The sequence below is a fragment of the Homarus americanus genome, unplaced genomic scaffold (assembly GCF_018991925.1).
Source record: "Homarus americanus isolate GMGI-L3 unplaced genomic scaffold, GMGI_Hamer_2.0 scaffold22974, whole genome shotgun sequence".
NCBI classification, from domain to species: domain Eukaryota; kingdom Metazoa; phylum Arthropoda; class Malacostraca; order Decapoda; family Nephropidae; genus Homarus; species Homarus americanus.
In genome coordinates, this window is record NW_024715545.1 from 118,533 (window position 1) to 137,233 (window position 18,701).

Genomic DNA, 18,701 nt, shown 5'->3' on the forward strand with positions numbered 1-18,701 from the left:
GAGAGAGAGAGAGAGAGAGAGACGACACAGGTTAGTTTAATAATCAAGAAAATGAATAAAACTCAAGACACATTTTATACATTGTTATTCATCACAAGTAAAGCCTTTTTGGTATACATAGATATACACACACACATACACGTTCCTATATGTATACATGTACACATATACACAAAAAAATACATTAATATACATATAATTCTCGTTACCTTATTTAGTAAAGTTCCCCCTAACTTTACTTAACATGATAACAATATAACATGATAACAAGATTGAGTCAACATGATATAATTTAGCAGATAACATGATCATCAATGCTGTTCAGTATATCATGTCTAATATATCACACCGAGAAGGTAGATATCATGTCTTATCAGTCTACATGATAGGATTAAGTTGATATCATGTTTCTCATATCAATTTTTTTTATTATTTACCTATAAACATAGTCATATATATATACGGGTTATATAAGCTAGAATTAAAGGTTTAAGATTATATCATGGTTATGTTATGTGTGTGTGATGGTATAATATATTTTTAAGTATACATATATAAGATACATTGATTTATTACATATATTTTGGTGTTATACATAGATCAAAGTCTCTCTCTACCAAGGCTACACAATCTTATTTCACCTGAAAATTAGACACCCTGATGCTATTTGGGGTGGGGTGGGGTGGGGTGGGGTGGGGTGGGGTAGGGTTCGGTTATTCTTTAGGTGAAAAAACTGTGGGCTCCACTGTACCAGCCTCCACTCTTCCCCGACCATTAATTCTCTTCCCCAGTCATTAAATGTCCTCCCCAACTAGTAATTATCCTCTCCAAGCATTAAATATCCTCCTCAAACATTAAATAACCTCCCCAACAGGTAATTAGTCTCCCCAACCACCTCTAGTCTTCCTTAACAAATACCAAAACATTTAGTATAGTTTGTGCGACAATTTGCTCCGTTTTCTTCTAATTTCAAGGGCTAACTATGCTAAATGTCAGTGTTTTCATGTATGGGGCTAATACCTTGACAATTGTGTGTTTAACTGGTGAAATTAGCCCCAGGCATCAATATATTGGGGTCTATTAGAACTGTGGTCTATTATGTATAGGATCTTTAAGGGCTGGGGTCTATTAGGACTGGGGTCTATTAGGACTGGGGTCTGTTGGTGCTTAGATATATATTTGGTGATATTGGTGGTAATTGTGGTTATGGTGGTGGTGGAGAAGGACGAAAGAGGCGATAATGGTAGTGTTGGAGATAATGTTGAAGATAATGTTGGAGATTGAACACTTCTTAAACAAGAGTGGTGGAGCCGTTAACTTGCGTCGTGGTTGAGAAGGAGCTAGTTGATGATGACGAAGGAGTGGAAGTAGACGTAGCAGCAGCAGTAGTAGTAGTAGTAGTAGTAGCAGTAGTAGTAGTAGTAGCAGTAGTAGAAGCAGCGCCGTTAGTAAAATTATTAATGATACACTGTCGGTAGAGCACCATTGAGCGCCTTGTTCGCTGTGATACAACTGATCGCTTCTTCTCCGAGGCTGATGTTGTTGTGGTGACGGTGGTGCGCGGAGAGTGGCTGTCTAGTGGGATCTGTAGAGAGAGAGAGAGAGTGAGAGTGAGAGTGAGAGAGAGAGAGGGGGGGTAGGTAGTAAACAGGTGAATAAATACCACAATACATTCATTATAAAGCACACACACCCACCTCACACACCCACCACACACACACCCACCACACGCCCACGCACCCACACACCCCACACACCCACCACACACCCACCACACGCCCACACACCCACCACACTCCACCCGCACCACACGCCCACACCACCCCACACACACGCCCACACACACCCACCACACGCCTACCACACGCCCACACACACCCACCACACGCACCCACCACACACACCCACCACACGCCCACACACCCCACACACTCACCTGCACCAACACACTCTTCCTCCTCGTCTCAGCTGATCCAGAACTGCTTGAATAGATTGAGAACTCAGACGATGCTTTAGACTCAAGAGAACACAGGTTATGAGCCCTGACAGATGAGTGATAGTTCTTGCAGTTAGAGTCAAGGCGGAGAGGCGAACAGCACGACCTTGACACGAGGATGGCCTGTTGGAGGTCAAACTTGAGGTTAAAGTTGTGGTCATACTTGGGGTAAAAATTGTGGTTAGACTTGAGTATATGAGGTCAAACTTGGGGTCAAACTTGTGGTTAGATTTGAGTATATGAGGTCAAACTTGGGGTCATGTTTAATTAATCTTGAAATAATTTGGGGTTAAACACTCACTCACTCACTGACCTTAAAACCAGAACGGAACTTGTCATTAAAGAAGGCGTACAGCACAGGGTTGATACAGGAGTTAGAGGCGCCAAGCCACTGGGCAATAGGCGCCAATATGTGAATGATGTGGTTTTCCATTTCTGTTGGCGCTACACCCAGCTGAGGAGAGGGAGTATATGTGAGTGGGGGGAGGTGAGAGGGAGTGAGAAAGAGGGAGAGAGAGAGGGATTAAATGAAGAGAGAGAGAGAAAGAGGCTAGATAGACAGAAAGAGCGACACCAAGACAGGAAGAAAGACAGACAGACAGACAGACACACACCTTAAGCCTGGCAAAGATGGCGTACAGAGGCAACCAGGATAAAGCGAACAAGATGACCACAACCAACAGCATCTTGATGACCTTTATCTTAGACCGCTGCATCATCATAGCCACACCTACGTCCTGTTGCTCTCCTGGAAGCTTGCGACGCCACACCTGTAAGAAGCCACACCCTGTTAGTGCTTAGAATATACCACACAATCCTGTTAGAAGCCTCCCACACACCTGTTAGAAGCCTCCCACACCTGTTAGAAGCCTCCCACACCTGTTAGAAGCCTCCCACGCCTGTTAGAAGCCTCCCACGCCTGTTAGAAGCCTCCCACACCTGTTAGAAGCCTCCCCACACCTGTTAGAGCCTCCCACACCTGTTAGGAGCCTCCCACACCTATTAGGAGCCTCCCACACCTGTCAATAAGTCCAACACCTGTAATTAGCTATACATTTCCCCACCTAAAATTAGAGAAAGTACCATTAACTTTCCCCACCTAACAAGAGAGACATTACCCCAACTTTCCCCACCTAACAAGTGAGAAAGTACCCTTAACTTTCTTCAGGTAACAAGAGAAAGTACTTACCTTTCGCCAGATGAGAATGTAGCAGACAGAGATGGCAGTGAGAGGCAAGAGGTAACACATAATAAGATTAGCCAACACGAAGTACAGGTTACCACTCTGTTCATCTGGCCACCTGTCTGTACACACCTGTAAATACACGTACACACACCTGTTAGTTATGTACACATCTGTAAATACACGTACATACACCTGTTAGTTATGTACACATCTGTAAATACACGTACACACACCTGTTAGTTATGTACACATTTGTAAATACACGTACATACACCTGTTAGTTACGTACACACACCTGTTAGTTATGTACACACACCTGGGAATGTTTACACTTACATCTCTTAGTTAAGTACACACACCTGCAGACGTACACACCTGTTAAGCACTACACACCTGTAAGATGAATTAAAGGAAAGGTGGAAATTTTCTTACTCTCTCTCTCTCTCTCTCTCTCACCTCAGCTGTTTCTCGTTAAGCAAAAAAAAAAAAATATTGGCAGAAATTATTTGCTCCATAACACTACACCGTAACACTACACCGTAACACTACACCATAACACTACACCGTAACACTACACCATAACACTACATCACTATAGCCACAAGTATATAAACACTTTGATGGCGCAGTAAAATTAAGGAACTCTTAAGGATATTATTGGAACCCGATATATGTTTTGTGTGTAGGTGGGAATGGTGTGGCTGGGGAGGGTGTGGCTGGGGATGGTGTGGCTGGAGGGGGGGTGGTTGTCTTGATTTGTTGTTGTTTTTTGTGTTTCTCTGTTTTGTTTTTCTTTGATTGATTTTTTTTATTCGTATTTTTTCCGATGATCTTTGCAAAATGCCTCGTCATCATGAGTCAGCATATTCTTTGACAGGTGAGTAACTGAGTATACATTGAATTATTATGTATTTTTAGTGATGTTATGGGTATACATATACATACATACATACATACATATATACATACATAGATACATACATACATCCTTCACCCCCCTTCCTCCCTCGGCTCTAGAACGTGGCAGACCAATCTTGTGTGATATAAGGATAACTAACTATCTAATGACCTTGTTAACGAGTTTACGAGCCGTGAAGTTGTTTGTGTAGAGGGACTATCTAATGACCTTGTTAACGAGTTTACGAGCCGTGAAGTTGTTTGTGCATAGAGGGAGGTGAGGGAGGGGTGGGTGGGGGAGGGGAGGAGGGGAGATAAGACCTTGAAGAGATTATAGATTTTCTTCTTTCAGCCTTCTCTCTCTCTCTCTGTCTCTCTCTCTCTCTCTCTCTCTCATTTCCCTTTGAAGGTTGAAGAGTGAAAGTGAGCAGAAAGCCAGGTAAAGAAAGGTCGATAGAAAGGCCTGTGAGAGGAAGAGGGGGAGAGGGAGGGAGGGGGGGGGGAGAGAGAGAGAGAGAGAGAGAGAGAGAGAGGGAGAGAGAGAGAGAGAGAGACTCTGCAACTGAAATTTATACCAATTTCATGCTAATTTTGGGAAGACACCTGCTGATTTAACCCCTATGGTGGTGGTGGTGGCGGTAGTGGTGGGTGGTGGGTGGCGGTGGTGGTGGTGGTGGTGGTGGTGGTGGTGGTGTGTGGTGGTGGTAGTAGCGCCACCACCACACTTCATTTCACCTTTACACAACAAACATGGTCCAGGGATATGTGTGTGTGTGTGTGTGTGTGTGTGTAGTCACCTGTCACACACACACACACCCACACCCACACAATACTCACATGAAGATCGGTCTCCGGTATGGGCTCCAAATTGAAGAATATAGCCCATGGGAGAGTAATGGTGAGAGAGAATACCCAAATAACCACAATAATACTCCTACAGGTGCGGGAAGTAATCTGGCATTTCATTGGGTAACAGATGGCCATGGCCCTATCCACAGATATGGCCACCAGAGTGTTGATACTTGCTGATACACTCACTCCTTGAAGGTATGACATGGCCTTGCAGACGAACAGGCCAAGAACCCAAGCTGTGAGAAAGTGAGATAGATTTAATTTATGGTAGGTTTATTATCATTACATGGCCATTGTTGTATAATGGCCAGTTGGGTGTTGATACTGGCCATTATTTTAGGTACAATATGGCCTTACAGAGAGAGAGAGAGAGAGAGAGAGAGAGAGAGAGAGAGAGAGAGAGAGAGAACACTAATTAGCTGAGGAGTACACGATAGCTTAACACACGTACAGGTATTTCTAGTATCTGATACCTACCTGGGTTATGGTCCTTACAGGTACATCACATTCCCTAATTATAGCGTATTACCTGTGCTATTTATCTATCTATCTATCTATCTATCACAGCCAGTAGATCAAAACATTTCACTATTATCTAAAAAAATAATTCATATGATTTTAAAGCATTAAGCCACAATTTCCTTCACAAAACTTCGTAAAAGTATAAATATTTTCGTATTTTTCAATGAGTTTATGGTGGGAAATCCGGATTGATTTACCAGAACGAGTGTTAGCAATCCGGATTCAACTCTGACGAACGCGAAATGTAAACACAGGGATGAGAACTTACCTTACTAACTCACTTGAAGTTACCACACAAAGATGACTTATTATAATAACAAATAAAACAAAATGGCATCAATACAGCCAAAGACTCTACTACTATTAGGTAGAAATGTCTCCTATTACACGAGAAATAACACAAAATGGCGTCAAATTCACGTAAAGACTGTAATAGTGTAAGGGAGTGTTAGGAGTTATGGAAGGGGTGTGTGTCGTGACCCGGGAGTGCTGAAGTGGATTAGCTCTCTCCCTCTTTCTCTCCCTCTCCCCTTCTCTCCCTCTCTCCAACAAATTCTTTGATGTACATTCAGTGATAAATGAAGGAAAATTGAAAGAATTAAGATAATGTCGTTACGTAGAAGGGAATAACAAGCACTCCTGGATAATGAAGGAGAGAGAGAGAGAGAGAGAAGGGGGTAACATTTTGACTACCACACCACACCACATCCCATCCTACCACACCACACCACACCACCACACCACCACACCACACCACACCACCCAATACTTGGCGTGGGAAGAAACCAACTGTTGCAAAATCGAACTTTATTGAGAATCTATTGTGAACCAGACCTATTGCACCTGTCTGTCTATCTGTCTGTCTCTCTGTCTGTGTCTGTCTGTCTGTCTGTCTGTCTGTAATGCTTAACTGGGCACGTGGGATTTTACACCTCCCATTCAGAGAGAGAGAGAGAGAGACAGAGAGACAGAGAGAGAGAGAGAGACAGAGAGAGATAATTTTATAAGAAATATATAAGTCAGGTCTCAACGATACACTGTCACATACATATTGACCCAAGGAAAATGAAATTGACACAATGGACGTGTGGGCCAAGGGGGGGGAGGGGGAAGAAGGGGGAAGGGGGGGGAGGGGAAGAAGGGGGGAGGGGAGTTATCCACAATAACAATAACACAAAAACAGTTTCAGTTAATTGAAATAAATATATTGTTTCTAATTTGCTTTACGTGTGTGTGTGTGTGTGTGTGTAGCAACAGACAGACAGACAGAGAGATTTGGTTACAGTCTCCAGGCAAACAGGATTAAACCCTTGTTATGGCAATTACGTTGATTATTACCAGAGACCTTGTTGTGGTGGTGGTGGTGTGTGTGTGTCTGTGTGTGGGGGTGTGTGTGTGTGTGTGTGTGTGACATTATGCCCAAGGACTTCAAAACAAACAGACTAACTAATGAAGCATTAGAGAGAGAGGGGGGAGTAAATGAGGAGAGGGAAGGAGAGAGGGGAGAGGGAAGGAGAGAAGGGAGAGGGAAGAGAGAGGGGAGAGGGAAGTGAGTAACTTGTTTGCCTCACTAACTTGTCAACACACAGACCTTGTTCATCCTATCACCTTCCTTAAAGACATCGATTTATCAATACATCTTTACCATCCTGGGGAAAAAAATAATCTTAGAGGGGATATAGAAAACGGGAATTTTTTTTTTATTTATGTAATACTATGATAATAAATTACGCTTTTTATGTGGATTATAACACAAAAAATACGTTTACTTATGGAAAAACACCACAGGATTTATTATAAACATTGAATTATTTATTTTAAAGCTCTGAAATTTGGTATAGAAACATAACTAACGCTAAATAAACACTGGTATGTCCTATTAGGCTATTTGAAGTCACATACGATAGCCCTACCGCCTGTCTCTCTGAACTACGAACCCTAGAGATTCAGATTCGTGAACCCGAAGCAATCTACGGTTCCGGGTTCACGAATCTGAGTCCCTGGGTTCGTGGTTCAGAAGGAGAGATGGCCATTGTAATTAAGTGAGACAATTAGACATTAGACGATGGATTTTGACAACCATACCGAGGCAATACGTGACGTAGTGTTCATTGTGAAGTTTATCGATCACTTCCGTAGATAATAATTAGTAGAAGGTAAATAAATAAATGATATCTCAATGACAACAAAGGTTTGGTACCTAAATAACACGATAAAGTGACGCTAGAACGCATCAAGAAACAGTCATAATTGAAGTAAAACCTCAGCTTTGAGATGATGACTGGCAGCATACAGTCCAGACAGTCGTATATACAGTCTAGAGTCGTATATACAGTCCAGACAGTCGTATATACAGTCTAGAGTCGTATATACAGTCCAGACAGTCGTATATACAGTCTAGAGTCGTATATACAGTCCAGACAGTCGTATATACAGTCCAGACAGTCGTATATACAGTCCAGACAGTCGTATATACAGTCTAGAGTCGTATATACAGTCCAGACAGTCGTATATACAGTCTAGAGTCGTATATACAGTCTAGAGTCGTATATACAGTCTAGAGTCGTATATACAGTCCAGACAGTCGTATATACAGTCTAGAGTCGTATATACAGTCTAGAGTCGTATATACAGTCCAGACAGTCGTATATACAGTCCAGACAGTCGTATATACAGTCTAGAGTCGTATATACAGTCTAGAGTCGTATATACAGTCCAGACAGTCGTATATACAGTCCAGATAGTCGTATATACAGTCCAGACAGTCGTATATACAGTCTAGAGTCGTATATACAGTCCAGACAGTCGTGTTGACAGATACATGCTATATACCAACCCCTAACCACACACACACACACACACGTCTCATTAACTACGGCACAGGTGTTTGATGAGAGTTATACACCTGTCTGACACACATCTGTTCACCACATGTATGTAATTTTCACTTCATATTAACATCAGCTGGTTCATGATGTCACAGGTAGGTGATTGGCTATAGAGCGAATCATGACGTCAGAAGTCCTCGGTGATTGGCTATAGAACGAATCATGACGTCAGAAATCCTCGGTGATTGGCTATAGAACGAATCATGACGTCAGAAATCCTCGGTGATTGGCTATAGAACGAATCATGACGTCAGAGATCCTCGTTGATTGGCTACCAGAGAGAATCATGACGTCATAAATCCTCGGTGATTGGCTATAGAACGAATCATGACGTCAGAAATCCTCGGTGATTGGCTATAGAACGAATCATGACGTCAGAAATCCTCGGTGATTGGCTATAGAACGAATCATGACGTCAGAAATCCTCGGTGATTGGCTATAGACCGAATCATGACGTCAGAGATCCTCGTTGATTGGCCACCAGAGCGAATTATGACATCAGAGATCCTCGTTGATTGGCCACCAGAGTGAATCATGACGTCACATACATCAACAAACCCACCCTCCTCCCCCCGATTATACGAGTTACCTGATAATTACCGCTATAATCACTGCTCTAATTACTACCTGGTTCTTTGTAACGTATAATATGATAGGTAATTATATTCTCAAATGATTTTAGGTCAATATTCTCCAGTAAATAACCCCGAAAGATCTCAAAACTCACCCGGAAAAAGAGATTCTTAAAATGGATACTATCTTTTCAGGTCGCAGGTCGTCTTCCCTTTGAGAACTTGAGAAGAAAATTTTGGTGGGTGGGAACAAACTCTCTATCTCTTCAGTCTTGTGGAGAGGACGGATGGGGGAGGGTAGGGTTAGGTTAGGGTTAGGTTAGGGTTAGGTTAGGTTCTGGTTAGGGGTAGGTTAGGGTTAGGTTAGGGTTAGGTTAGGGTTACGTTAGGGTTAGGTTAGGTTTGGTTAGGGTTAGGTTAGGTTTGGTTTTGTGGTGGGAGGATGTCTGTCTGTCTGCCTGTCTCACACACACACACCATCTATGGTTGAGATAACTTTAACCAAAAAGTTTCCTCAACTTTATATGACAACAATTTATGGATGAGAGAGAGAGAGAGAGAGAGAGAGAGAGAGAGCAGCTTCCGGGACTCATTACAACCCATTAAGTGAAGAGGAAGGAGGAAGAAGGAGGAGGAGGAGGAAGAAGAAGGAGGGGAGGAGGAGGAAGAAGAAGGAGGGAGGAGGAGAAGAAGGAGGAGGGGAGGAAGAAGGAGGAGGAGGAGAAGGAAGAGGAGGGGAGGAGGAGAAGGAAGAAGGAGGGAGGAGGAGGAGAGGGAAGAAGGAGGGGAGGAGGGAGGAAGAAGAAGGAGGAGGGAGGGAGAGGAAGAAGGGGAGGGAGGAGGAGGGAGGAGGAGAAGGAAGGAGGAGGGAGGAGAGGAGGAAGAAGGAGGGAGGAGGAGTGGTGGGAAGAAGAAGGAGGGAGGAAGAAGGAGGGGAGGAGGAGGAAGAAGGAGGAAGCTAGAGGAGGAGGAGGAGAGGAAGAAGGAGAAGAGGGATGAAGAGAAATATATATGTATGTATGTATGTATGTATGTATGTATGTACTTAAAGACTGATGACTTACGAGTATAAACATTACCAATCAGAGTGGCTGGGATGCAGAAAATCAGAACGAGCAGATCAGCTAAAGCTAAATTATAAAGAAAACAGAAAACAGGCGTGTTAAGGCTCCTCTTCTGCGTCTTCGTCATAACTATTATCACCAAGACGTTCCCGACGGTGCCCACGACGAAGACCAGGCAGTAGGCGACGCAGTAGACGCAGGTTATGGCCAGAGAGTGACGCAGTAAATCGATATCGTCGTGGTTGGTTAAGTTATTATTTTCAATGTTTACTTCTGTGACTGGAGTATCGTTGTGGGCGGGGTTTAGGAGGTTAAGTACGCCCATATCTTGGTTGTGGGTGGGGTTTAGGAGGTTAAGTACGCCCATTTCTTGGTTGTGGGTGGGGTTTAGGAGGTTAGGAACGCCCATTTCTTGGTTGTGGGTGGAGTTTAGGAGGTTAGGAACGCCCATTTCTTGGTTGTGGGTGGAGTTTAGGAGGTTAGGAACGCCCATTTCTTGGTTGTGGGTGGGGTTTAGAAGGTCAAACACGCCTATTCCTTCATTGTGGGCGTGTTTTAGATCAGAAACGCACCATATCTTCGTTATGGGCGTGGTTTAAGAGGTCGAGTACGCCCATACCTTCCTTAGGGGCGTGGCTTAGGCGGTTAAGATATCCAACACTACAATTTTGGGCGTGGCTTAAGTTAGGTTAAGTTATCTTGGATTACTCAACGAAAGTAGGCAAAATATTAATAGTTTTCTCTTTATTACAAACTTTCAATATTTTTCTTGATGACTGATGTAAAAATTTCACCGTAAAAGTATAAAATTACAACTTCTTTATAGACTTTTCTTATATTATTTCACACACACTTGGCGCTCACTCAGACACAACGCAAAGTCTATGTAATATCGGCGTTGGAAACTAAGCCTAGGAGTTGAGTGTGTGTTTGAGTGTGTGTTTGAGTGTGTGTGTGGGTGTTTGTGATGGCGTGGGAGGGCGTGAGAGGGCGTGGGAGGGCGTGGGAGGGTGAGTGAGGGCGTGTGAGGGCGTGAGAGGGCGTGGTGACAGAGGTGTTCCTCCTTACAGCTTCACGCCACGAATGAGCGACTGAAAGCAATGTGACCCAGGAAGTTGACTCTCTCTCTCTCTCTCTCACTCTCTCTCACTCTCTCCCTCACTCACTCTCTCTCTCCCTCCCTCACTCTCTCCCTCCCTCACACCACCACCATTGTTTATTTACAAATGAACAGCTGATTAACCAAACCAACCAATCAACGCTACGTATAAATCAACCAATCAGTGCCTCGTATTAACCAACCAATAAGAACTCTATTTACACGTCCCCAATAGCCAATGATAATCCTCCTGTGGCCAATGGTAATGTATCATCGAGGTTAAGTGACCTTGTTGACTCACCTGTACCTGCCATTGCATATTCAACTCGTTAACAAGGTGCAATTATGTAGTTACAGGTGATTAATGCAGGAATACAGTGTGGTGGTGGTGGTTGTTGTTGATATTATTATTATTAACATCATTAAGCTGAAAGTCGACATAATTAAGCTTAGGTCAGCATAATTAAGTCTTTATTAGAGGAGTGGTTAAGCTTGTAAACCGTATGACACGTTAATAGCCTTGTGTGATGGTCGTAACTATGAGAGAGAGAGAGAGAGAGAGAGAGAGAGAGAGAGAGAGAGAGAGAGAGAGAGAGAGACCCACAAACACTTTAATGAGTCATAAAAGCTGAAACATGATGAAGTAATGAGACGAATTTTAGCCTTTATGGGGTTTTGTTGTCTTTAAGGGGGGGTGAGGGGGGAGGGGAGGGGTGAGGGGGGAGGGTGAGGTAAGGTAGGGAGACTTACTGACAGGTGTGACAGGTGTGATAGGTGTGGACAGGTGTGACAGGTGTCGATACAGGTGTGACAGGTGTGACAGGTGTGATAGATAGGATAACACCAACACTCAAACAAGGGCAATACAGTAGTTAACACCAAACAAGGCAACACAGTAGTTAACACCCAAACAAGGCATTACAGTAGTTAACACCCAAACAAGGCAATACAGTAGTTAACACCCAAACAAGGCAATACAGTAGTTAACACCCAAACAAGGCAATACAGTAGTTAACACCCAAACAAGGCAATACAGTAGTTAACACCCAAACAAGGCAATACAGTAGTTAACACCCAAACAAGGCAATACAGTAGTTAACACCCAAACAAGGCAATACAGTAGTTACTCACCATTCAAGAGATGACCAATCAGAGTCGTAGGCATAACAATAATATTCACCAATAAATCGGCTACGGCGAGATTGGCGATAAACACATTGGTTACCGTCCGCATTCTCGCTGCTCTAACAACCACAGCTACCACGAAACTATTGCCAATTACCCCCATAACTGACACAAGTACATACGCCACACAGTACAAGATAGTAACTGGTAACGCATGACGGAACATTGGTACTTCGTAATTGCTGCAGAGTTCGTTATAAGAGGTGTCGTTATGGGAGGTATCGTAGTAACAAGCTGTTGTGTTGTAAGGGTAGTTATCGTAGCTTGGGAAGTAGTTATTGGTCGTTAGTGTGTTGTTGTCCGTGTACATGGTGATTGGTTGGTTGGTTGGTTGATGGTTGGTTCTCGGTAGATTGTGGTTGGTTGCTGGTAGATTGTGGTTGGTTGCTGGTAGATTGTGGTTAGTAGACTGGTAGATGCTGGTTGGCTGGTTAGTGGTATGCTCCAGGTGATTTAGAATAGCTTGATAGGGTTCCAATGCTCCAGATACCCAAGACTTATGCTCCAGTGTCCGAAGACTTATTAAGTCTGATATGCTCCAAGATATAAGATAGTGTGGTGATGTTTATGCTCCAGGAGCCTAATATTTATAGTTGGATTCTTATCTCCTTATAACTGGAGCATATGTGAGTTTTTCATGATTTAATTATTGGTGATATGCTCCACGAATATGCTCGTCAATCACCATGTTCCGAGGATTTGTTGGTTGGCCTTAATACTCCAGTTTTGAATTTATGCTCCAGGGATATATTCCATATATCCCTCACGCTCCAGCTCTCACTGTTGGATTATCTGGTATGCTCCACGCTATAGTCCTCACTTATAATGCTCCATGACTTACTGCTGGAACATCTATTATGCTCCACGTTCAAGGATTCGCTCGAATATCAGCTGTTATGCTCCATGAATCGCTGTTCGGTCATCTGGTATGCTCCACGCTCTAATCCTCACTGATGGATCACCAACTATGCTCCAAATCTCACTGTTGGATCACCTAAAATGCTCCAGGTTTCACTGCTGGTTTACATGCCAAGCCCCACACTCCAGATGGTCACTGCTGGGTTACCTGTTATGCTCCACGCTCCAGGGCTCACTACTGGGGTCACTTACAATGCTCCAGTAGCGTTGGTAAGGCTCTAATCTTTTACCATAGGGAGACTCCTTGACAACCCAACGAACTGTGAAGGAAAAATGATACTGGTTAGATACGTACATACATACATACATACATACATACATACATACATACATACATACATAGATACATAGATACATACATACATAGATACATACATAGGCAGAGAGAGAGAGAGAGAGAGAGAGAGAGAGAGAGACAATGTTTACAGAAATCAAACGTGTACATAGACAAGGCAGGTGTGTGTACTGTGTGTGTGTGTACTGTGTATGTGTACTGTGTATGTGTACTGTGTATGTGTACTGTGTATGTGTACTGTGTGTGTACTGTGTATGTGTACTGTGTGTGTACTGTATGTGTACTGCTCCATCTCTCTCCTCCTTAATTATAATAACTTCATATTTTAGTTTTAATTACCAATAATATACAAATAATTGACCTTTAATAGACTCTCTCTCTCTCTCTCTCTCTCTTTCTCTTCTCTCTCTCTCTCTCTCTCTCTCTCTCCTGTCAGCCGTGCGTCAGCCAGCGTTAAGCATCAACCTGACACCTCTCATCCTCTCTGTCAGCCACTGTCAGCGTTCTTATTTGTCTCCTTGACGGGCCAATAACCCGTCTTATTGGATCTGTCTCTCTCTGTCTCTTCTTTCTGTCTCTCTCTGTCTGTCTACGTATGGAGAGAGAGAGAGAATTAAAGCCAGTGAAATTTCTCTCCAAGTGAAAGTTGAAGGTCAACCTAACAACATCAGGGGTGAGGGAGAGTGAGGGAGGGGTGAGGGAGAGGGAGGTGAGGGGAGGGGTGAGGGGAGAGTGAGGGGAGGGGTGAGGGAGGGTGGAGGGGAGGAGTGAGGGGAGGGTGAGGGGAGGGGAGGGAGGAGGGAGAGGGAGGGAGGGGTGAGGGAGGGTGAGGGAGAGTGAGGGAGGGGTGAGGAGGGTGAGGGGAGGTAGGGAGAGGAGGGAGGGGTGAGGGAGGTGAGGGGAGGGGTGGAGGAGGGTGGGAGGGGAGAGGGAGGGGAGAGGAGGGAGGGGTGAGGGAGGGGTGAGGGGAGGGTGAGGGAGAGTGAGGGGAGAGGAGGAGGGGAGGGAGAGGAGGGAGAGGAGGGAGGGGTGAGGGAGGGTGAGGGAGGGTGAGGGAGGGTGAGGAGGGTGAGGGAGAGTGGTGAGGGTAGAGAGACACGACCTAAATCTCCCCACTTCCTCTACCTTCCCTCCTTCCCCTCCTCCCCTCCCCTCCCTCAACAGGCATAAGGGAGGGTACAGACAGACAGACACAGTACAGCAGACAGGCAGACAGACAGCAGACCTCTGGCTCAGTGTCTGTTAATGGCCTTACTGCTGTAGAGAGAGAGAGAGAGAGAGAGAGAGACTGAATTTTTCTCTCTCTCTCTCTCCTAAGCTGAGATAAGAGAAAGCTCTCCTACGTCAAGCTTTGTAGTAGAGAAATCCTGTCCCACTGATATGGTGTATTGAGGGAAGCTTAGTGGGAGGAGGGAGGAGGAGGAGGAAGAGGAAGAAGGAAGAGGAAGAGGAAGAGGAAGAAGAGAGAGAGAGAGAGAGAGAGAGTATCTGAGAATTCACATCTCAGTAAACTGTAAACAACATACCAGCCAATGAAAAAACAGCACAGCAACCACCTAACCAATGAGAAACAAGATCCATATACCTAGTCTCACCTTCCGGATAGACCTGATCTCCTATTGGCTATAGAAACCCCATATTCTCTCATGTGATTGGTTGATCTGTGACGTAGTTCAATTTTTCGTCATAGATGGCGTTACTTGACGCTGTACAACAACCACCACCACCACCACAACAACAACAACAGGTGGATGGAATATTGGTAATATGTTTAATTAGCACCAATTACCTCACTAATTATTATCATGCCTTAATTACCCTCGTTAAGGAAGAGCTTAGAGGCGTGATAACAGGAGAGAGAGAGAGAGAGAGAGAGAGAGAGAGAGAGAGAGAGAGAGAGACATTACGAGAAGCTACAATTTGTGCAGTGTGTGTGTGTGTGTGTGTGTGTGTGTGTCTCAATTATTCCGTGTGTGTCTAGCCTCTCTCTCTCAGTGGGGTCAACATTTCCATTTTCTCAATTGTTGTTGTTGTTCAAGATGTGACGTCAGAGAAGCAGGTGTACATGATAATGAATTCAAGAGTTCCAGGTGAATAACTGATAAGGTAGTGAAGTAACCCTGGGTACACATACATACATACATACATACAATACATACATACATACAATACATACAATACATACATACATACACACACAACTTAATCTAAAAACAAGGTCCATTTTAACCCCACCTGACCCTTTGATAATGTTAATTTATGTGGAATAATGGAGAGAGGGGGGGGAAGGAGGAGGAGGGGAGGGGAGAGGGGGGACACACACACACAGCCACGCCCCCACGCCTCAGCCACGCCCACGCCATTAAACACTATGTGTAGGTTAGGTTCAGTACACGATAAACTCTGCTCATGAGGCCTAGTAACGAGCCCCCCAGTCTGGATAGCCTATTACTACTGCTAGGAGGAAGAGGAGAGGAAGAGGAAGAGGAGAGGAAGGAGGAAGAGGGGAAGAGAGGAAGGAAGAGGAAGAGAGAGGAGGAGGAAGAGGAGGAAGAGGAGGAAGAAAACATCCATCTGACCGAATTTTCCTCCCTTTCTCTCTCCTTCCTTCTCTCCTTCCTTCCTCCCTCCTCTCCCTTCCTCCCTTCTCTCTCTCTATCTCTCTCCCTGGCGCGATAGTTGAGGGTCTTTGAAGTTAGCTCACACACACACACACACACACACATGTACACACACCCTGTTGTTCCTTACAGGTGTGTAGTGTATATTAAGTCCAGGTATCTCTCTCTCTCTCTTACGTGTCTGTTTTTTGCATGTTGAAAGAAAGAAAGAGAGAGAAAGAAGAGAGAAAAAGGATGACCCTTTATTTTATCTTTTAAGAGATACTTTGTGTAAACCGGATCTATGGCACTTCAACACACACACACACACACACACACACACACACACACACACACACACACCCACACACACACACACACCCACACACACACACACCACACCTAATGTGTTGTGGAAGATCTGATGAGAAAGTTTGTTGGATTAGCAGCCTGTCCCCAGCCGTCAGGGGAGAGAGAGTATAGGTATGGAAGGTGTGGAGTAATCTGGAAGGGGTCTGGAAGGTGGGAGTAATCTGGAAGGGGTGTGGGAAGGTGTGGAGTAATCTGGAAGTGTGGAAGGTGTGAAGTAATCTGAAGGGGTGTGGAAAGTGTGAAGTAATCTGGAAGGTGGAAGGTGTGGAGTAATCTGAAGGGTGAAGTGATCTGGAATGGTCTGAGAGGGTATGGATGGATCTAAAATGATCTGGAAGGTCTGGAAATGATCTGGATGGGGTCTGGAAGGGTCTGGAAGGGGTTATTATTTGGTTATCGATGGGAGGGAGGGACAGATGGGAAGGGGAGACGACCCGCAGCCTCATCATGGAACAGATTGACTGAACGCGACAAACAATTATGTGTGTGTGTGTGTGTGTGTGTGGAAGAGGTGGGAGAGAGACGGTCATATGTATGTATGTATGTTCAATTATCTTTTGTTTTTTCTGTATATATATATTGATACAAACTTTAGTTCTTGTTTTATTTAGGTGTTTGTTTGTCCGTCTGTTTGCTTGTGTCTCTGTGTTTGTTTGCCTGTGTTTGTGTGTTTGGTTAGAGGGACATGTACCTAACCTAGATGATATTGTTAGTCAATTCTAACTCTCTCTCAGGTACAGGTATATCAACAACCACTACTACCACCACCACCACTACCACAATCCAATCGAGAAATATTAATTACTTTACACAGAACTAGAACCCAAGATGTCGACCCTTAATTAACTCCTAAATCCCTTTGAAGGATTTAGGGAATGATTTTAGGGTATTTTAAGGTATTTTAGGGAATTTTAAGGTATTTTAGGGTATTTTAGGAAATTTTTAGGGTATTTTAAGGTATTTTAGGGAATTTTAAAGGGTGAGAGAGAGATCGACTCATCAAGGTAAGTAATTAATGGTCTTATCAGGGAGTGCCACCTGTCCAGTCTGGCGGATTGGTTCCTTCTGTTGATTACGTGTAGCTGAGGTCCTGGGTTCGAGGTGGTGGTGGTGGTGGTGGTTGGTGGTGGTTGTGGTGGTAGTGGTGGGTGGTGGTGGGGTGTGGGGTGTGGTGGTGGTGGTGGTGGTGGTAGTGGTTGGTGGTGGTGGTGGTGGTGGCTGTGTGGTAGTAGTGGTGGTGGTGGTGTGGTGGTGGTGGTGGCTGTACACAAAACTTTGATTCTTTTCACTACACACACACACACACACACACACACACACATACACACACATCGTTAAGGTGTGTGTGTGTGTATTTCATCCACTACACATACAGGTCACAGTTCACCAGGTACAGGTCAAAGGCCCAGGTCATCTAGAAGTATTTCACCAGAATACAAAAAGCAATTTCATTTTCAATTTATTTATCTGACATATCAATTCTTTCACCTAACCTAACCTAACCCACCCTAACCTAACCTAACCCCACAGGTGAAATATATATACGATTCCTCATTAGAAAAACAAAATCAAACACTAGACGGGTGTTTTAAATACTGTGTTTTTATTTGTATATTTAGGTCAAACACAAACGAGAAGCCTCAATTATATCATTCGTAAAGAAACACAAAAAATATTTAATTCTTTATCAAACGCCTTTGTTATTGAAGACTTTCCAATGGAGATATTACTCACAATGTTGCAATGTTGAAACCAATTTGGAGTTCTTTTAAAATAGCGTCAAAAACACGACTTGTTCTCGTTTTTACCTGACCTGACCTGACCCTGACCCTGACCTGACCAGACCGACCTGACCTGACCTGACCTAAAACAGTGTATTTGTGTGTTTTTGAGTCGAGTTTGTTAGAAGAGTTTTCTTTCTTTCTCTCTCTCTCTCGTTAAATATATCCTCGCCAGGTAATTAACAGCCTAATCACCATTAACTTGACCTCTCTCACCTGAGTTTGATAGCTTATTAAGTGTCTCGGGTTAATACAGTGCTAGGCTCTTAGGGGGAGTAATACAGTGCTATACTCGGTGTTAAGAACGGTGTTTATGGGTGGTAATTATAGGGGAGTTTAACCTAACCTAACCTAAACAGGTATGAGAGAGAGAGAGAGAGAGAGAGAGAGAGAGAGAGAGAGAGAGAGAGAGAGAGAGCACAGGAATTCTCTTCAGTAATGAATATTCATAGCAGGTGTGGTAGGTGGCAGGTG

The 18,701-nt window shown here is 43.9% G+C and overlaps 1 protein-coding gene across 1 annotated transcript; it reads right to left on the bottom strand.

Moving 5' to 3' along the window:
- Nucleotides 1–68: 68 nt before the first annotated feature.
- LOC121857860 (neuropeptide SIFamide receptor-like) lies at nt 69–13,441 on the bottom strand. Its single transcript, XM_042354114.1, has 7 exons — nt 12,208–13,441; nt 4,917–5,167; nt 3,186–3,311; nt 2,611–2,766; nt 2,310–2,450; nt 1,937–2,119; nt 69–1,585 (listed from the first exon to the last, which is right to left on the bottom strand). The coding sequence occupies exons 1-7, from the start codon at nt 12,569–12,571 to the stop codon at nt 1,292–1,294; spliced, it is 1,515 nt and encodes a 504-aa protein (XP_042210048.1). The 5' UTR covers nt 12,572–13,441; the 3' UTR covers nt 69–1,291.
- Between the last annotated feature and the right edge of the window lie 5,260 nt (nt 13,442–18,701).